At 40.6% G+C, this 22,188-nt stretch overlaps 1 protein-coding gene across 2 annotated transcripts in view; it reads left to right on the forward strand.

The window, feature by feature from the left end:
* UBE2E2 (ubiquitin conjugating enzyme E2 E2) overlaps positions 1–21,818 on the forward strand; it is a 360,447-nt gene extending 338,629 nt beyond the window's left edge. For both annotated transcript variants that reach the window (XM_037008576.2, XM_073222806.1), the window contains exon 6: positions 20,972–21,818. In XM_037008576.2, coding sequence (XP_036864471.1) covers positions 20,972–21,069 — 98 coding nt within the window. In that variant the 3' untranslated portion in view covers positions 21,070–21,818. The remainder of the gene's footprint in view (positions 1–20,971) is intronic.
* Positions 21,819–22,188: the final 370 nt, after the last annotated feature.

Genomic DNA, 22,188 nt, shown 5'->3' on the forward strand with positions numbered 1-22,188 from the left:
AATTGAGCTTCCAAAAAATATTCCAAATGAGGCATTGCATCTGGGAGCCTGTGTCTGTGCCCCTCTTACAGGCATTTAAAAATTAAGGCCTCTTTCCAGCCCTTTTCATGCTGAATCAGGAGTGGCCTTTGAATTTCTTTGAAGCCCAGGTTTGACCAGTCTTAATAAATACCGTAATGAGCTGAAGCCCCTGTAGGTAAGCTTCTGTCAGCATCATCCACAGGTAGAAAGCATCGTCTCTCCCATTAGTGGTCTGCATAGTCGCAGCCCAGAAGCCAGCTTTCTCACTTCTCATGATGTGTCTTTGAGAAAGAATTAAGCTAAGGTAATATGAATGTTAAAATGGCATTTGAGAGCTAAGCATCAGTGAGGATCACGTTTGCCTGGAGAATGACTGACCCAGTGAGCTTTGTGACAGTAACAGAACCCATCACAGGAGAAGGGGATGGAACGGTCAGCCATTGGACACATGCTGGAGGCCTTAGCATGGTGGAGTGCATGGCAGCCCCTGCCATGTGATTTGAAGAATCCCAAATTCCCCCTAATCAAAAAACAACTGAATTATACACAAACTCTTTTGTTCCAATTCTTTTGTGTTAGTTTTGTTTCTTTGTGCCAAATGTGGTCTCTCTAGTTCCCTTTGAAAATGTACATATCTCTGGAAAAGATGGCACATTACATGACAGTCACTTTATAATCAGGTATATATGACCATTTCCTCTGGGAGAGAAAGATCTGTGTGTGTCAGGAAGGGGGCATATGACAGGGAATTAGCCAAATGGGGAGGGAGGCAACCAGATACAAACTGGATTCTCCCACTTTACAGAGTTGACATTCAGGCAGGCAGAGAGAAGCCCAACTCGGAATTACTACCCTGTCATGAAGAGTAGGAGAGTTGGAGAGTTTTGCTGTATGTCCTTGCTCCAAAGTAGACTGGGCATTTTTTGTTTTGTTTTTTTGTAAGAGAGTGGTTTACAGCTGGGCTGAGAAGTTCTAGGGTAGAAAGGTCAGCAGGTCACAGCAGCCTGGGCACTAGCCCTACCCAGGGAAGCAGCAGGACGCTGAGGGCTGGGGTCTGCACCCAGGGAGGTCATAAGGGCAATCCACCTGCAGAGAAGTTGGCTCAACCCTGAAAAGGCTTAACATCCAGTTTAAAATGCTGATTAGAAAAATCCCATGATGAGAAGTTTGATCCTATTTCCTCCCTTTCACATGGGGCAAGATGCTTCTGCCTAAACAGTTCAGCATTATTTTTAAGGAGTTAATGTGTAAGCACATTACTCTGACAGGTGCTCGGTCACCTCTGATCTCCCCTCCTTGCTGTGTTTCAGAGCCTCCCTCATGTTCTGTTTCCCTCTTCCTGGGAAACTGGTCCCCCAGGGGAGACTAGAATGTGACAGTGTCAGCTGACAGATTGTTGTCAGGGGTGTTGCTCAGGAGGCTGTTAAGGTGGGAACCACCTCATATTGATGCATTGTTTTAATTTATAGGGCAGCTTTTTGTACTTAGTGAGCTCCAGTTTTTTATCCTGAGTTCTCCTTTTTGAGCAATGATGTCACGCTAGTCTTTGTTACAGTGTTCTCTCACATTAATATGTCTGCCTCTCTTGAAAACTTACATATCCTCCCGAAAGCTAAAGAGGAGGGCACAACATTAGAACAGCCCCTTGTTGAAGATAAAGGTATGATTCCGAAACCAAACAAATGACTTCATGGGTATGAAGCATCTGGGACCTCAGACAGGTTGTTGGCAAAAATGCATCTTTGTGCCTTGTTAACCTGGCTGCTGGGCATCTCGTGGGGGTCAGGCAGGGAACAGAAGGTTTTGAGAAGGGCCTTGCATCACCAGGTTTGTGTCTTTAGAGACTAAGGCTTAGTTCATCTGGAAATGGCGAGACTGAAGACAGGGAGAAGCTCAGGAAGGAATTTCAGTGGAGCAGGTGAGAGGACAGAGGCCTTGGAGAGGCAGAATAGGAGAAGGGCCAGGAGATACCTGGGGCTCAGAATCTCCAGGATTGGTTTCCTGACTGCTAGGACAGTGTCGCTAGGGACTGTTGCTAGTGTCACTAGCACCTGATCTCCCACAAATTTTAGGCCATTCTCAGTGAGCAAGAAGGACACACTCCAAAACCAGTGCATATTATGTGTCAGTTCATGGTGCTCAGTGGGGTAGTGCTGCTGGCACCCTACTAAGCCATCCCCCATTTCCTGCTAGCAGAAAAGCAAAGTTCACAGTGTACCACCAAATCTGGCTGTCGTTCTTCACCCACATCAAAAGGATACAATAATAAGAGCTTGAATCCTAGAAACAGACCTTCCTACTTAGCTGTAGCAGAAGGGGAGATGCAGTATATATTGACAAAGTTCAGTCTGCTGGTAGCACATTAGCACATTTTGCCCAAGGGGTTGAAACGACAGTGAATTCAGATTTAGGTAAGATGTCAATGTCAGTAAAACACGAAACTACTGAATACAGACTAAATAGGAGATTCATATAAATTACAAGAATTGAAACCTTCAGGGACTAAAAGGAGATAGCAGGGAAGCTTGAAGGCCATGTCCGGAGGTCAATTATAGGAAACAGATAATATTGTCTGCTTTAGACTCAAAGCAAAGGTAGCTAAATAATAAGCCATAAAAAATAGCCCTGGGACTCCCTGAATGTTTCCCACTCTCATCAGGGACTTGGAGAACCACTGATCGTACAAGTATAAATCATTTCGGCTCAAGCACAGGAAGGAGAAAGCAGTGTAGCCAGGAACCTAGTAGCACCTGCAAACAAAATTCCATCCTGACCAGTGGGTCTGATTACCCATTAACTATTTTACTAAACAAATACCTGTTGAGTGGTCATCTGCAGTGCTCCAGACACTCTGCTGCTTTTGGACACAAGACTGAAAAAGAGACCCTCTAGGAGAAGGGGGAGTTGGCAAGCACATAGTGATAAATGCCCTCCTGATAGAGGTAATGGCTGGGTTGTAGCTTTAGCAGAGAATTCAGCAGCATCCCCTTTGGAAGAAAGGATAAGAGCCAGGCCTCAGCCCAGATTAAAGTGCACACCTTCAGTGGAAGGTCACTTCTAGGCATGGGCAGCAGCTCTATGACTCACCAGGCTGCCTTGGCCACAGATTTCCAGCACTGGACAGCAGACAGAATGGTCTTGTAAACTGAAACCCAGTTTACTTTCTGTCTCTGGACTCAAGTCCAAATCCCCAGGCACAGTAGAGGCACTGGACCGTGTGATAGCATCCAGGGCATGACTGTCGTTCTCACGCCCCATCTCGAGCCCTCTCCTGCCCCACCCTCGGCACTAAATAGCAGTGTGAACAGAAAAGGCCATTTGTGGGGAAAATTCATATCTGAGAATACAGGTTTGTAGTGGGTGGGCTACACTTGAAGACTAGAATTTTAAAATACCTTTTTATTTTAAAGAAAAGGTGTGCATTACAAACAAGTCTCATTAAATTATAGTTGTCATTTTTTACTTCATTGGGGTTGGAAGTAGAGGCAAGAGAGGATCGGGATAGTCTTCAGTCTCTCATAACCAAGGTTCATGAGAAAAATACTCCAGTTTAACAGAATGTATGTAAATGCTGAGGAGAATATTTATTTTTAAGAAAACTGGATACCCAGCAGATATAAACCAATGAGGCATAAGTCATTCCCTCTTTAAAATCTAGCATGCTCAGGTGACAACAAGTGTTGGTAAGAATGTGGAGACCTGGAACCATCACACATCGCTAGTGGCAATGTAAAATAGTGCATCCTCTCTGGACAGTACTTAGGCAGTTCCTCTCGTGTTAGGAGTAGAGTTGCCATGTGACTGAGCAATTCCACTCCTGGGTATATACCCAAGATGAAACATGTCCATGCAGTATTTGTACACTGATGTTCATAGCAGCATTGTCCATAATTCCCAAAAAGTGAGAACAGCCCACATGTCCATCAACTAATGAACGAATTAACATAATTTAGTATTTCCATACAATAGAACATGAATTGGTGATTAGAAGGAATGAAGTACTGATGGCTGCTACAACATGGATCAACCTTAAAAACATGGTGTGTGAAAGAAGCCCATCACAAAGGACCATGTGCTCTATGATATCATATGTGAAATGTCCAGAATAAGTAGAAAATAGAGACGGAAACTAGATTACTCAATACTAGGGCTGGAAGATTTGCAGGGATGGGGACTAACTGCTAATGGGTATGAGGCTTCTTTTTCGGGTGATGTAAATATTCTAAAATGGATTTTGGTGATGGTTGCATAACTCTGTACTAGTGACCATTGAAGTGTTCACTTTAAATGGGTAAATTGTATGGTATGTGAATTATGTCTCAGTAAAGCTGCTTTAAAAAAAAAAAACCCAGCCTCAATAACTTGGCATCTTTGACTCTTTCCTACTTACTGCAGCCACAACTTTTTACAGCGGCATTTTGGGGAAGATAATGTGTGAATCTCTAGTGTCTTAAACAAGTCCTCTACTGTAAGGATATTTTCTGAGAGTTCATTAGGAATTATTGCTTAACTAAGCTTGGATTGCAATCCAATAGCTTCTCAGTAGGAATGCACCATCTGTGCTGTTCTTTAAATGAGTCTATTCTAACAGAAGCTTTATATTTCAAAACACACATTGATTTAATATACATGGCACTGCTGTGAAGGCTTATAGAATGAGTTTTTAAGTTTTTAAAAATATTTTACCAACAGTATACTTTAGGTCATAGCCAGTGTGTTTCCACTGTTTATTGAGCATTAACTCAGGGGGCATTAAAATGAAATGGTTTTAATTTTCTCTAGTCAACTGCCTTAGGCAGTGTTTCTCTTCAGTCTTGTTTTTCTGTCCCTTAACATTACTGAGCAAATCTCACAGCATTCGGGTCACTTTTCATTATTAGGAGGTCAGTCTGGTCCATTTTTTACTCCCATCTCATACCTAATTTAAATTTAATTTCTTCCTTCCACTCCATCAGTATGGATGGAACATAGTCTGGCTTCCAGATACCTCCTTTCTGTCCCTTTCCAAAGCCTTCTAGGCCCAGGGGCTACTAATAGACCAGAACAGTGTCCCTTTATATCGTTCCCCACGGTTACCATCCTCCCCACTTCTTTGGAGGTTCCCTCTTGCCAACCACGCCTTGTGGGTGACAGGTGTCAAAATGCTGCTTTGCATTGGCTGATTTGGAGGGCTCGCTGATGTGACCCAGCCCTGGTTGAACCTCCTTGACTAACCCCTTCCCTGGTGGTAAATGTTTAATAGCTGGCTGTGGGCAGGAATGGGGTTGGTGCTATATGTGTGTGTATGTACCTAAGTTTATTATACATTTTACTCATGTAAAGAATACATAGCATACAATTTACAGATAATAAAATATATATAATACTACTCAATGCAAAGTCCATATAACCAATCAATTATCCCAGAAGACTCAGTGATTTTTGCCAAAATCTTTGATCAATAGCCATTTTATGGTTGCAACTGATGAACGTAGTTCTACCATAAATATTGGGTGATATTTTCACTTAAGTTAAAAACTAGGACAAAAGTAAAACAAAAGTGAAGGATGTCAGAACTTATTTGCTAGTCAATAATGTCATGAGCAACTTTTTTGCTGAATCAGATTATAGTTTCAAGTACTGGAAGAATAGATAATCCAATTTTTATGCTATTTACAGTTTAAAGACTCTAGACATGATACACCTTAAATTAATCTGCATTATTAGCATTTTCTGTGTCACTTTCTTAACAACAATCAACAAAACAATGAATTTGCGGCATTACTGATTTCAAGCTACATACCTGACCTTCATGAATGCTAAATTGGGACAAGGTACACAGCATACTCTTTTTTCACGATGCAGATAGAGCAGGCATAAAAAAATACTATGGGGATAATAATACCAGTAAAATATTTAATAAATGAGGAGTTTTCAGTATTACTTTTGCTTATAAATATTTAATTGTAACCTTATATAGTTTAATTTTTTAATAATGGCTTTGTTTAAATTCCTAAAAATTTAAGGATGAACCTAGAGGGTATTATGCTAATTGAAATAAACCAGGCAGAGAAAGACAAATACCATATGACTTCACTTATTTGTGGTATCTAAAAACAAAACAAAATAAAATGAACAAAGCAGGAGTAGACTCAGACACTGAGAAGTGACTGGTGGTTACCATGTGGGAGGGGTTGGAGTAGTTGGATACATGCAATGCAATAGTAAATGATAATCTAACATAAAGATTAATCATAATGCTTGTCCCATGTCCCTGCTCTACCTCACCATAAAGATCAGTAGCCACTTCTTACTAATTTTTTTTTAAATCCCTAAAAATTTAAAAATTGGCTGGAAGCTGGCTCCAGAATACTGCTGGGGTCCCCTCCCTTAGAAGTCTGCCCTCTGGATGGGACATGGAAGTCCCCTCTCCGGTCAGATAGCCAAAGGGCTCATCAGCAAGTTAGCCGCCTACGTCACTTCATACCTGGTTTAAATCTCCAGCCGGGGGTGATACTGCAGGCTCTCCTCCTTGCAGGCACCCCCAGTCTTTACTAGTGAGACTCTTGGTACCCTCCTCACATGGCTTTGGAAGAAGAAAGTCATCTTCCCATTCCCGTCAAAGTGGGAGGAGGGGAAGACAGGACCCTACTAGCACACTCACCACAGTCCCAATGTAGGAGCTTGTTGTTTCCACCTTTCTTTCCTTTCCCATATTTTGTGCTGGACTTCCGGGCTCTCAGAGCCGCTTGCCTTCTCTCACCAGGTTCTCAGGAAGATTTTAGTGTCTCTTTGGAATTTGGGGCATTTGGTACCTCTTTTAGCATCACAGTTATTCATTCTGGGGTAGCAGCAAGTATTGCTAGACATGTGTGTAGTTTCATTTAGCATTTGCAGATTCAATTCTAGTTTGATAATGTCCACCATTTGATTTAAATCTTAGACATGTTAACTTTCTCCTTGATCACACTGTAAGTCACACACACAATATGCAAATGTGCACACATCTTTTTAGGGTACTTAGCAATCTTTCTGGTTTAAGTTAGGCCTATAGTTAATAGTCTGATTTTCCCACATTTCAAGATACAAAACCTTAATTTTGTCTTATGCACTTGATTTTTAATTAGTAGACCCAGAAGAATTCAGACAGATTCCTAAATCTTGATAACATTCTCCAAAGAGACATGAGATTCCTACACCCCATGGGTGAAATAGCTTTAATTGCTTCAGGTATTAACCTAGCAAGATTAGGGTTCTCCAAATAAAATTTTAGTGAAGGAAAGAAATGAGAAAGGGTGAGAATTTACTCTACCAGATACCAAAACCTACTATAAAACTGCAGAGAGGAAAACTGAAACAAATAAAGCAAAAGGAAAATTGATCTATTGCGAGAATATCAAGGATGGAGTCAGGTCCATATATGTATGGGAATCTTGTGTGTGACAAAGCTAGATGGACATAAAAGTTACTGTATATAAATACAGGAGAACATTTCTCAAATACTGGAGTGAATGGAGTGGGCCTTTGTAAAACATGAAACCAGAAAATGTTAATGAAAAGTTCACTTATCTAACCACCTAAAAAATGTAAACTTATATATGGCAAAAGACATCATAAACTAGCTTAAAGAACAGATGACATACTGGGAGAAAATATTTTCCTCTGGACAGAATAGATAAATAGCATTATCCTTAGAGGTGCATTGAATTTATTTTGGCTGAATACTAAACAGCCAGCCTTAAAATCAATGAGCAGCCTGAGGCAAGGCAGAATGTTCCCATCATGAAATGATCTGCTGAGATACAATAAAAATGAAATTTTATTTTAGGAATTTAAATAGTATTATAATTTTATTATTAAGAATTAAGTCTTTTTAAAGTTGGTCATTATGAGGTAGCAGTATAATTTCTCAGCACTGCTTGATGGCTCCTCTGCACAAATGAAATACTTAGTTATTTTCACCCTATGAAAAGCATGAATATTTTTGGCTTTCTGTGCCAGCGTGGGTTACTGTTAATGGAGATTTTGCTATCAGATCAGTAAGCTTCCCCTTTGCTCTGGTGGTAACTAAAATGTAAAGACTTGCCTCCTCACCACCTGGAGTTGGCTGGGTGGATGATACAGCGTCACTGAAGCACTCCCACAAATCAGAGCTGCATGCTGTGCTTAAAGAAAGCACCTTCTGAATACTTAAGAGGGAAACATAAGATTTTGCCCCTCACATTTTTATTTTCAATATTTTTACATCTCACATTTTTATTGCCAATATTTTTATATCTGGTTACAGCTTCATGCAATCATGGAATGTGCTATGTTCTCTGCCAACAGCCAGTGGCCATTAACAAGTCCCTTTCTGTCCGCACCTGCAGCATGAGACCTGTGTTGTTCCGCAGCCTTTTCACACAGGAGACCTCCTCTTCTATCTCACTTTCAACATTTATAGGAATACATGTGAAGGCAATTCTAGATCTTCCCTTGTATGTATCTTCCCTTGTTTTAAAATCTAAAAGACACATTTGTCTTTGGCAGAAAGAGATTTTCAGCCCCAAGTTACATTCATAGCACTTCCTAATATTTTTTAAACTAGCACTCAGATATTAACAAGAAGTCCAAATGATGGCATTATGTTTATTAAATATGATGGTAGCCTGTATGATCTCTGATCCTAAGTAGAGTGAAGCTGGAAGGAGGGAGGCATTTGTCTGTTCAGTCTCCCAAAGACTAAAGAAGATTTTGGCTGAATACTGAGGCCAAAGCTGAACTTCAATATGTGCTTATTAACATTTGCAGTATATAAAGTGCCCCTTCGTATTACTAAGAAAAAAATAGATTAAAGACATGCAACCAAAAAAATCACAGAAGAAATACAAATGGTGAACAAATATGAGAAAATGTTAAAGCTCAGTAGGCATCAGGTTAAATGCAGCTAAAATGACAGATTGTTTTGCACTAGCTTGACAAAAAAATCTGAAAAATCAGTAATGCAGAGCAAGAGAGATTACAGATGGCAGTGTGAGAGGTGAGACAGAGACCTCCTACTAAAACCACATATAATATGAAAATATAATGAATACAACTAATCCTGAAAGAGTAACAGGAAAGAAGGCTGCATACACCTGGAGAAAAGAACACACCTCACAGAACAGGGTAACATACCAAAAGCCATGATCCAGAGGAACCCAAGCCCTTCCCCCACCCCAGCTCACCGGTGGGAGGAAGGGAAATGGAGCAGGGAGGAAGTAGAGGCCTGGGACTGCTGAACACCTAGCCCTGGAGATCTGTTCTGGATGCACAAACCTACATTGCATGGTGCTGTGGTGATAAGTGGGGTTGGAAAACTAAGACAGGCAGAATACCTGAAGTGACTGAAATTCCAGCTGCTTATGGAAAACAGGTATCCATATCCAGCTGCTCTGGGTGGGCAGTCAGACTTCCTAACAGCAAGAGGGCTACTAAAGGGGCAAGGACTGACAAAAGAGTCTGGGTGCACTCTGCCCAGCAGGTTGGGAAACTTCAGGTGCTCCATCGCTCTGACTGGCTACACAGCTCCAAGGGCCCCCACTGTGATACGCAATGCAGCCTGCTGTGCCTTCCTCCCGGACAGTCCGCATCTGGCTCACAAACCAGAAACCCCTGCTCTGGCATCAGGCCAACCAGGGAGAAGTCCCGCCTACAGCAGCTACAAATGCAAAACATATAGGATTACACCTGTGTGTTTGGGCCACTGGTTTCTGGCAGTGGAGGCAAGAATAACAGCCAGGAAACAGAAAACAGCTCTTTCCTCCCCCCAGGCACCAGCACTGCTCCCCTGTGACCCTGAACATGGCTCCAGGGGCTGAGCAGCTCTGGAGAGTAGAGCTTCTGGAAACTAGAGGGCACCACATACAAATATGAAATGTCAAAAGAACCTAGTTCGAACAAAAATCTCACAAACACCAGAAAAAGGGTCAAGTGAGAATGAACTAATCAATCTTCCAGAAAGAGACTTCAACATAAAAATCATAAATATGCTCCTGGAGGTACAGAAAAATATTCAAGAACTCAGGAGTGAATTTAGGGTGGAGATCTGATCTTTAAAGAGAAAAATGCAGGGTTTTAAAAGCAGATTAGATATGGTGGAGGAGACAATAAATGAAATAGAAATTAGAGAAGAGGAATACAAAGAAGAGGAGGCACAGAGAGAAAAACGTATCTCTAGGAATGAAAGAATATTGAGAGAACTGTGTGACCAACCCAAACAAAACAATATTCATATTATAGGGGTATCAGAAGAAGAGAGAGAAAAAGGGCTAGAAAGTGTCTTTAAGGAAGTAATTGCTGAAAACTTCTCCATTCTGGAGAAGGAGATAGTCTCTCAGGCCATGGAGGTGCACAGATCTCCCAACACAAGGGACCCAAGGAGGACAACACCAAGACATATAATAATTAAAATGGGAAAGATCAAGGATAAGGACAGACTATTAAAAGCAGCCAGAGAGAGAAAAAAGATCACATACAAAGGAAAACCCATCAGGCTATCATCAGACTTCTCAACAGAAACCTTACAGGCCAGAAGGGAGTGGAATGATATATTTAATGCAGTGAAGCAGAAGGACCTCAAACCAAGAATATTCTATCCATCAGATTATCATTTAAATTTGAAGAAGGGATTAAATAATGTCTAGATAAGCAAAAGCTGAGAGAATTTACCTCCCACTACCGTCTCTACAGTGTATTTTGGAGGGACTACTATAGATGGAAGTGTTACTAAGGCTAAATAGCTGTCACCAGAGGTAATAAAACCACAGTAAAGAAAGTAGAACAGTTAATTACTAAGCAAATGCAACACTAAATCAGCTACCCCCAAAGTGAGTCAAGGGATAAACAGAGTACAGAATACGATAACTCATATAAAAAGAATGGAGAAGGAAGAAAAAGGAGAAGGAAAAAAAAAAAAGAACCTTTAGATTGTGTTTGTAATAGCATACTAAGTGAGTTAAGTTAGACTCTTAGATAGTAAGAAAGTTACCCTTAAACCTTTGGTAACCACGAATCTAAACCCTGCAGTGGCAAAAAGTACATACCTATCAATAACCACCCTAAATGTAAATAGTCTGAATGCACCAATCAAAAGACATAGAGTCACTGAATGGATAAAAAAACAAGACCCATCTATATGCTGCCTACAAGAGACCCCACTTTCAAACCCAAAGACATACTCAGACTAAAAGTGAAGGGATGGAAAAAGATATTTCATGCAACTAATAGGGAGAAAAAAGCAAGAGTTGCAGTACTTGTATCAGACAAAATAGACTTCAAAACAAAGCAAGTCACAAGAGACAAAGGACATTACATGATGATAAAGGGGTCTCTCCAACAAGGTGATATAACCATTACAAATATCTATGCTCCCAACACAGGAACACCTACATATGTGAAACAAATGCTAACAGAATTAAAAGGGAAAATAGAATGCAATGCATTCATTCTAGGAGACTTCAACACTCCACTCACTCCGAAGGAAATATCAACCAGACAGCAGATAAGTAAGGAGACAGAGGCACTGAACAACACATTAGAACAGATAGACCTAATAGACATCTACAGAACTCTACACCCAAAAGCTGCAGGATACACATTCCTCTCAAGTGCACATGGAACATTTTCAAGAATAGAGCATATACTAGGCCACAAAAAGAGCCTCAGTAAGTTCAAAAAGAGTGAAATTGTACCAACCAGCTTCTCAGACCACAAAGGTATGAAACTATAAATAAATTATTCAAAGAAAATGAAAAAGCCCACAAATACATGGAGGATTAACAACATGCCTCTAAATAACCAATGGGTCAATGACCAAATAAAAACAGAGTTCCAGTAATATATGGAGACAAATAACAATAATTCAACACATAAAATCTGTGGGATGCAGTGAAGGCCACACTAAGAGGGAAGTATACTGCAATACAGGACTACCTCAGGAAAGAAGAACAGTATGAAAGGTCTAAACTCACAATGAATGACACTAGAAAAAGAAGAACAAATGAGGCCCAAAGTCAGTAGAAGGAGGGGCATAAGATTAGAGCAGAAATAAATAAAATCGAGAAGAGTAAAACAATAGAAAGAATCAGTGAAAGCAGGAGCTGGTTCTTTGAGGAAATAAACAAAATAGATAAACCCCTAGCCAGACTTATCAAGAAAAAAAGAGAGCTACACACAAAAACAGAATCAAATATGAGAAAGGAAAAATCACTACAGACACCACAGAAATACAAAGAACTATTAGAGAATACTATAAAAAATTATATGCTAACAAACTGGATAACCTAGAAGAAATGGACAACTTTCTAGAAAAATACAGCCTTCCAGGGATGACCCAGGAAGAAACAGAAAATCTTAACAGACCAATTACTAGCAACAAAATTGAATTGTAATCAAAACATGACCTAAGAAAAAAAAACCCTGAACCAGGTAGCTTCACTGCTGAATTTTATCAGACATGTAGTGAAGACCTAATACCCATCCTCCTTAAAGTTTTCCAAAAAGTTGAAGAGGAGGCAATACTTCCAAACTCATTCTATAAGGCCAGCCTCACCCTAACACCAAAACCAGGCAAAGACACCACAAAAAAAGAAAATTACAGACCAATATCCCTGATGAACATAGATGCAAAAATACTCAACAAAAAATACTAGCAAACCAAATTCAAAAATACATCAAAAAGATCATCCGTCATGATCAAGTAGGATTTATTTCAGGGATACAAGGATGGTACAATATTAGAAAATCCATCAACATCATCCACCACATCAACAAAAAGGACAAAAACCACGTGATCATCTTCACAGATGCTGAAAAAGACATAGCAACCATAAACAGCAGTTACTGCTTAAGGCAGGGGCCCTCTGTAGCACTAGCATTCAAAGCTGGTTCATCACAGAAGTTTAGTTTAAAAAATATTAGTAAGCGCTATGAATGTAACTTGGGGCTGAAAATCACTTTCTGCCAAAGACAAAATTCAACATCCACTCATGATAAAAACTCTCAACAAAATGGGTATAGAGGGCAAGTACCTCAACATAATAAGGGCCATATGTGACAAACCCACAGCCAACATCATACTTAACAGCAAGAAGCTGAAAACCTTCCTTGAATATCAGGAACAAGATGAGGATGCCCACTCTCCTTACTTCTATTCAACATAGTTCTGGAAGTACTCGCCACAGTATTCAGTCAATATAAAGAAATAAAAGGCATCCAGATTCATAAAGAAGAAGTTAAACTGTCACTTTGCAGATGACATGATACTGTACATATGAAACCCTAAAGAATCCACTCAAACTATCAGATCTAATATCTGAATTCAGCCTACTTGCAGGATACAAAATTAATACACAGAAATCTGTTGCATTCCTATACACTAATGATGAACTAGCAGAAAGAGAAAGCAGGAAAACAATTCCATTCATAATTGCATCAAAAAGAATAAAATACCTAGAAATAAACCTAATGAAGGAAGTGAAAGGCCTATACTCTAAAAACTATAGGACACTCATGAGAGAAATTAAAGAAGATACCAATAAATGGAAACACATCCCATGCTCATGGATAGGAAGAATCAATATTGTGAAAATGGCCATCCTGCCTAAAGCAGTCTACAGATTCAATGCAATCCCTATCAAATACCAACAGCATTCTTCAACGAACTGGAGAAAATAGTTCTAAAATTCATATGGAACTCAAAAGACCCCAAATAGCCAAAGCAATCCTGAGAAGGAAGAATAAAGCTTGGGGAATTATGCACACTGACTTCAAGCTCTACTACAAAGCCACAGTAATCAATACAATTTGGTACTGGCATAAGAACAGACCCATAGACCAATGGAACAGACTAGAGAGGCCAGACATAAACCCAAGAGCATAATTGATCAATTAATATACGATAAAGGAGCCATGGACTTACAATGGGGAAATGACAGCCTCTTCAACAACTGGTTTTGGCAAAACTGGACAGCTACATGCAAGAGAATGAAACTGGATTATTGTCTAACCCCATACACAAAAGTAAACTCAAAATTGTAAGTCATGAAGCCATAAAACTCTTAGTAGACATCACAGGCAAAAATCTTCTGAATAGAAACATGAGCAACTTTTTCCTGAATGCGTCTCCTCAAGCAAGGGAAACAAAAGCAAAAATGAACACATGGGACTTCATCAAACAAAAAGCTTCTGTACAGCAAAGGACACCATCAACAGAACAAAAAGGCATCCTACAGTATGGGAGAATATATTTGTAAATGACATATTCAACAAGAGTTTAACATCCAAAATATATAAAGAACTCACATGCCTCAACACCCAAAAAGCAAATAACCCAGTTAAAAAATGGGTGGAGGATATGAACAGACAATTCTTCATAGAAATTCAGATGGCCAACAGGCACATGAAAAGATGCTCCACATCACTAATTATCAGGGAAATGCAAATAAAAACCACAGTGAGATATCACCTCACACCAGTTAGGTTGGCCAGTGTCGAAAAGACTGAGAAAAACTAATGCTGGAGAGGATGTGGAGAAAGGGGAACCCTCCTACACTGCTAGTTCAACCATCATGGAAAGCAGTATGGAGGTTCCTCAAAAAACTAAAAATAGAAATACCATTTGACCCAGGAATTCCACTCTTAGGAATTTACCCAAAGAATATCATTTCTCATATTCATAAAGACATATGCACCCCTGTGTTTTTTGCAGCACTATTTACAATAGCCAAGATATGGAAGCAACCTAAGTGCCCATCAGTAGATGAATGGATAAAGAAGAGGTGGTACATATACACAATGGAATACTATTCAGCCATAAGAAAGAAACAAATCCTACCATTTGCAATAACATGGATGGAGCTGGAGGATATGATCCTCAGTGAAATAAGCCAGGCAGAGAAAGACAAATACCAAATGATTTCCTTCATTTATGAAGTATAACAACGAAGCAAAACTGAAGGAACAAAACAGCAACAGACTCACAGACTCCAAGAAGGGATTAGTGGGGAGTAGTGGTGGAGGGTGGGTGGGAAGGGAGGGAGGGAGAAGGGGATTGAGGGGTATTATGATTGGCACACATGGTGTGGGGGGGATCAGAGGAAACACAGTGTAACACAGAGAAGGCAAATAGTGAATCTGTGGCATCTTACTACACTGATGGTCAGTGACTGCAGTGGCATATGGGGGTGACATAATATGGATGAATGTAGTAACCACATTGTCTTTTCATGTGAAACTTCATAAGTCTGTATATGAATAGTAACTTAATTAAAAATAAAAAAATATTTTAAAAAAAGATCAGTAATGCAGTGTTGGTGAGAATATCCAGAAACGATCAATTTTACATCCTTTTCTTGAAGGGCAGTTTGGCTGTATTTACCAAAAGTTCAAAATGTGTGCTCTCTGGTCTGGTGCCGTCCCTTAGAGGAACCTGCCCTCCAGAGTACTCAAATGTGTGCTTCAAAGATTTATACCAAACTGTAATACCAGTTCTAATTGCAAAAATCAAATCCAATCTAAATGTGCCTCAGTTGGGGAATGGAAAAATGAATGCTGAATAATTATGGAAAGGAATGCCCTGTAATTATTAAAAATAATGAGCTAGATCTATTTGTATTATCTTAGAAACACAATTAGAGTATATTGTGACAGAGGAAAACGCAAGTGCAGAATATCTGTCACGTGATTTCCGTTTGGTTTAAATATAAACAATGAGAAAAGTATGGAGGGATGAGCATCAAGCCATTAACAGTGGTTACTTAGGTTTGGGGATGGAGGAAATCAGAGGGAAAGAGGTAACATTTTTACATTATACATCTTCATTATTTGAATTTGTTATTATGAGCATATTTTTTCATTTTATAAAAGATTTAAATAAAACTAGCTAGACCAAACCATGGGAGGAAAGTTTCGTGAAAGGCACAAAGATGAGCTATTCCTCACTGCAGAGCAGACCCTCAAAGCACCTCCGTGACTTGGTGCGTGGGTAAAAGACAAAATGTTAATAACAGGTGTGATGGAACAGCTGGAGAAGAGGGTTTATAGCCTTGAAGAATCCAAGAAATGGCAAAGTGCAAACCACAATATTAATAATGAAATAATTAAGTTTAAAAGAATAACAGGAGAAATGTAAAGAAAGCTGTCAGAATCACCACCAGGTTCCCTGTTTGGCTTGCTAATAATCCATGTATAGAGAAGAAACTTATACAATGAACCAGCTTTGAATGCTAGTGCTACAGAGGGCCCCTGCCTTAAGCAGTAACTGCTGTTTATGGTTGTATTTTGTATGTGTTTCTTGTCTACTTGCAGCAAACATGGGGTTAATGAGAGGATTACAGAGACAACAGGCAGAGTCCCATGAGGGCAGGAATTTGCTTAGCGCTGGTTCTCCAGTACCTGGCACATAGCTGGGACTCAATAAATATTGGTCAAATGAATGAATGTGTGGGCTCCAATCCAGGGGGAAATATGGATAAGTAAACAGCTAAAAGGCAGGATTCTTCGTGCAGGGATATAGGTGTAAACAGACTGCACGGAACTGTTAGGACGCCCCTCAGAGACGTGCCTGAGGTGGCTGCGCCCGAGCTTGGTGCTGAGGAGAGAGAAGCCTTCCTGGCCGAGGGAGCAGCAGGAGCAGGGCGGCCCAGGAGGTAAGCGCCTGTGTCAGAAGCCGCAAGTCGTTCACTCTGGTTGAAAGTGTGAGTTAGAGGAAGCTAGAAAAATAAGGTCCAGATCACGGAAGATCGTGGGAGCCCTGCTAAGGACTTGGAGTGTTTTCTGAAGAGATGTCTTCAAGAAGACAATCAGATCTATACTTTTAAAGATGCACATGAATACTTATTTGCTTGTCTTCATTTTTAAATAAGAGCAGAAATTTTTTATGTCCTTTATGAGAATTCATTCCTTTAACCTGTGAAGCAGGTACTATTACTGTCTCCATTTTGCAGTTGAGGAAACTGAGGCACAGAGAAATTAGGTAATTTGCCCCACGTGACTCAGTTATTGGTGGAACTGTGATAAAACCCAGGCCATCTGGATCCAAAGTCCATGACCTTTTCCACTGTCCTGTACAATTTTTGTTTCTGTTTAAGAACATACATTCTCTTAAAAGGGAATAAAAAAATTTTTTTTCCAGTTATTTCTCCCATACCATCTACCAACCAAGATAGGATGTTCTTTGGCCTTGGAAATAAAATCACTCAGCACTTCAGCACCCTTCCTGTCTTTTCTCCACTCACCCTTAACCACACAGCTGCTTCTCATCCCCTATAGTCTGGTTCCCTGCCTCCCTCCTCCATAGCTACAAACCAATTTGTTTTCCAGGTACCCACAGTAACCCCAGCCATGAGAAAGACAAGGCTTGGTCCAGGTTGCAAGCTTTTATCTGAGCTTTTCTCTTTCAGAATCAAAGGTGCACAGACCATAGATCCCAAAAATGTGTATGTGTGTGTGGTGGTGAGGGCAGGGGCGCAGAGTCATCATCTTTCATTCACTTGCAGATGATCATGACTGTCATTCAGTCAACAAGCATTCCCTGAGGAGCTCCTCCTTGTTCCTGGAAGAACTGGGAAGGGAGGCAGAGGCTAGACAGGGAGTAGAGACGGGGGAAAAGGTGCCGCCTGTATCAGGGAACTTTCCGTGTTCTGCTATCATTCAGGCTAGTGTTTCGCAGTTAGTACTGTGTCAGCAGAAACGGTGGCATGATTTCTATTACACAGATGAGGCAGTGTGGTTTGGAGGCCTGGTTAGTGGAGGGCACTGTATCCCCTGAGTTCGCTTTGACCACACTGTAAGTCCTGTACGTCTGCATCAGGGAACCTCTAAAACAGGACACACTGGTATTTGGGAGAAGCAGATACTTGTAAGCAAGAATATGCTCTTCTTTTCAAAAATAATTACTGATGAAAGGCAAAAAGTGTGGGAGGCTTTAATTTCAATTTACTTACCCACTGGTAACTATCTGGTCTTTTAGTAAAGAGGAAGAAGACTGAGAGATGGCAATCTCAATGATCGATAAAGACCTGGGAAGATAATAACAATCTAGAAACTCAAAATGATGGGAAATGTTTCCATCTCTTTTAGAAAGGACTTAGAGAAATAAGGTGGAGTAACTTATGTTTGGAGATGGTTTTTTGTCCCTGGCATGTTTGGTTAATAACACATGATTTTTAAATTTGTAATATCTTCACAGCATTGTTTATAAAGCAAACCAGTGCTAAGTAAATTCCTGCCCTCATGGGACTCTGCCTGTTGTCTCTGTAATTCTTTCATTAACCCTATGTTTGCTGCATGGATATACAGAAGAATGTTAAGACAAGTAAACAAGGAACACATACAACAAAATAGCAGCCACAAACAGCAGTTACTGCTTAAGGCAGGGGCCCTCTGCAGCACTAGCATTCAAAGCTAGTTCATCACAGAAGTTTCTCCTCTATACATGGGTTATTAGCAAGCCAGACAGGGGACCTGGTGGTGATTCTGACAGCTTTCTTTATACTTTTATTCCTTCATTTATACTTTAAACACATTTCAGATTTGCATAAATTTGCAAAGATGCATGCACAGTAATATCTTCACAGCATTGTTTATAAAGCAAAAAATGGGAAAGAACCCAAATGTTGCTAAACAAGAAATTGGTTATTGATTCAGATGAATATCAAAAATGACAACACAGATTTGTAATTATTGATATAAAAAATTAGTCACCATACAGTGATTTTTTTTAAAGATTACAAAAACTGACTGTTATCTTCTTTTTTAATTGTTTAGAAAAGAAGTTTGTTTAAGTGTTTAGAGAAGAAGTTCAAGAAGATAAAAGTCCAAATGTTAACAGCAATTCTCTCTGAGTAAATTTACAGATGGTCTTCACTTAGAACTTTGTGTATTTCTGAGGTGGTTTTTAAAATTTTTTATTAATTATTGCTTTAATAATTGAAATGTATGATTTTACTGATGTAAAATAATGTCTTTAGCATCAAACTTGAAAAGGAACTCAAAAGAAATTTATGGTTAATTATTTAAAATAAAATCTATGGTTTTAAATATTGCTTTTCTTTTTGTTTTTGCAGAGTGCATGCTAACTTTACCAACACTCTAATTTGTTTTTGAGACTCCTCCCCCTTCTACCCCTCCTGAAATAGTAATAGCACCTTCCCCACCCCCAGCTCTCTGTTCCCTGGCCTTCCTCTAGCCCCTTCTGCCTCCTTTGAGCCAGACTGACAGACCTGTTTTGTTCCCATTATGCCCACACTCTGAGGATACAGTTTGAGGTAGAACATTACCATTGCTGGTCGTCCTCATGACAGTAAGTCTGTCCTTTGCCTCTGTCGGTTCGTTAGGAAACACAGATGGGTCTTTGCCGGCTTCCCCCTAAGGCTTTGCATTCTGGACTGCCAGCCAGAAATTGGAACAAGATAATAGATGATTTTTTCCAAGGGTAGAGAAATGTGACTCTGACCTCTCTTAGCCCCTTTAGATTCTAAGGCTGTTACATAGTCTGCATTGTAAGACCACATTTTTTAAAAGTGTCTTGGCCAATATCCAGGTATTTTGTGCCTACATTTGGTATTGCCAGTTTAAACCTTGAACCCTAGCTGGGCTGGTGTATGTGACAAGAGATTTGGTTTCTGGCATTTGGGCAGATGAAGGAGAATCACAAAGATTAGGCAGAGAGGCAAAAGTTCTGAACAAACCTATATACTGGGCAGTCGCTTAATTGTTCATGATATAAGTGAATGTAAGAAACTGGCCTCTCCCCAGAATGATTATACCAAGCTCAGCACGAGTCCAAGAAAATGTAAGCGAGGTCTTATTGGAGCTTTTTCAAAGACTTTGCTACCAACAGCCTCAGCAGATCATTAAAAGGTGGTGTCTCTGTTGCACCTTTAATGCTGAGATGGTAGGACCTTGAGTATCTTACCAGGTTAGTCTCAGACTCTTGCCAAGTAACAGGAGGTACTGGAGCACAGGCACACTTTCATATGCTTTGTTTTCCATCTTTAACATTTGCTTTTGCTACTTTTTTTTCTTTTCCCTTTAGGTTCCTTCTTATCCACTTGCTCTGATACTCGCAGGTTCTTAGCATGAACTAGGGAAGTAAAACTCAGGGAAGGAGTGAAATTAGAGAATAGAGGGAAAGAGATGGATTCGGGGATCTCCAGAAACCTAAATCACTTTTTAGATCTCTTTGAATTTTTCGTTAGACATGGATGGAGTTTGGGTGGAGAGCCGCCTCCCCAGCAGCCCGGAGCTGAGTGTGGATTCGGGGCTCAGAGTCTTGCCCCAGCCTTCGCTCCGCCTTGGGCGAGAGGCCTACCCTCCTTCTGCCCCACTGTCCTCATGCCAGCTCCCTCCCAGGTGCATGTAGTCAATACAGGAAAGCTTTAGGGCGCGGTAAGTCAGCGAGCGTCAGCTGTGCTAACATTTGTCAGGGTTTTTGTACTAAAGAGCTCAGTGGATTTTGATACTTCCCAGTGCAGAGGAAGAAGTAGACCATTGCCATCTCCCCCTGTGCCACTGGGTCCTACTGGCAGCATGATTGTGTTCGGCAAGGTGGAGGGATGTGAGAGCCACCACCACCTGGGCACCACAGGGGAAGGAGTTGGCTGGGCCTTCCGAACCTCCTCTGTCCCCTCCCCAGAGATCCCCTCAGGGACCCTGGAGTCCCCCTCCCACACCCACCTGCATTTTCTGTCAAATAGCTGCTAGAAAACAAGGAGAGGAGGGTGAGAAGCACCATGAGGACAGGGAGGGAACAAGACCTGTCAAAAAATGTGACCAGAGGTATCAGTAAGAGCACAGGTGGGCGGCTGCAGGCACAGGTCAGAAGAGCCGCTTCTCAGCCAGCCACCCGCTGTGGACGGAGGCGGGCTTTCCAGACCCTCCTTTCTCCCTGGATGCTTAAAGAGGAAGAGACACTAGTGTTCGCTGACCCCTGCCTCTGCTTCCCTTCCAGCTGACCCTCTGGTGGGCAGCATCGCCACACAGTACATGACCAACAGAGCGGAGCACGACCGGATGGCCAGACAGTGGACCAAGCGGTATGCCACATAGGGCCTGCCGCCTGCCTGCGCCGGACCTGTGCAAGCACATTCACCAAGTGCATCAATAGCCCTACCCGCTCCTCTGGACCTCGGTTCTTATTTTCTTATTTTTATTAAATTTGGAACCTTTTTCTGATGGTATGTTACCCATCCCCCACTCCCTTCTCCCTCCTCCTCCTCCTTTTCCTTCTCTCTCCCTCCTCTTCTCGTTTGATTCCCTTTTTGATTTCTGTTAACTTGAAAGATTTGGGTTGTTTTTTTTCCCCACTTCAACATGGACGGGAACTTCTGTTTTCAGTGCAAACAGTGTTGGATCTGTAATAGTAAGAGCTTCCTTACAAAGCTTTGTATACTGTGTGGTTTTGGTTTTTTGTTGTTGTTTGTTTTATTTTGATTTTTTTTCTTTTTATGTGATCTTTGGGAAAACACAAATTCAGAATTATATCTCATTTCTACTTAAATGTAGTGCTTAGGATTAATTTTTTGTACTGAAGTCTTTATTGGTGGGTGCATGCTACTGGGAACAAGTTTTTGTACAAAAGCTTCAATCAAAATCACTGTGCATTACGGAGACTCTGTTTATCACTGGCCTTCTGTCCCCCACGCAGAAGACTGTTGGATTGAACAAAATAATATGTATTTTGATTTACTTAAAGTGCTTGTAAATTTCTTAGGGACCTGCCACTTTTGACTGTGGATCAGTTGATGTACACTTGTATTATTAAAGCACTCAATAAATCACTGTGGCTGATAAATGCGCTTTTGGTAACCTGGCGTTTGCTTTGTATGCTGGTGACCAGCGTAGCCCTGTGTGCAGTGAGGCCTGTCTAATTCAATTACAGATTCAAGTGTATTTTTCACCTCAAATCTCTAATATTTCTTCACAGTGGAGTTGCTTAACATGTGGAATTTCTCTAGCTGTCAACAGCCTAATGATTTTGTGGTTGTTCCATATCCCTGTCATTTTACATTATCAGCTTATAGGCCTTTTTTTTTTTTTGGTCACAACCTCCTTTACTCAACAATTAAAATGTGAGACTCCAAAAATAGCCTTCTAGCTAAAGTAAAGTCTGAGCTGATCATTGTGTTCAAGCACTTTTTAATTTATTTCCCTCTCTTTTTCCTCTGA

Source organism: Manis javanica, chromosome 15, assembly GCF_040802235.1.
Source record: "Manis javanica isolate MJ-LG chromosome 15, MJ_LKY, whole genome shotgun sequence".
NCBI lineage: Eukaryota > Metazoa > Chordata > Mammalia > Pholidota > Manidae > Manis > Manis javanica.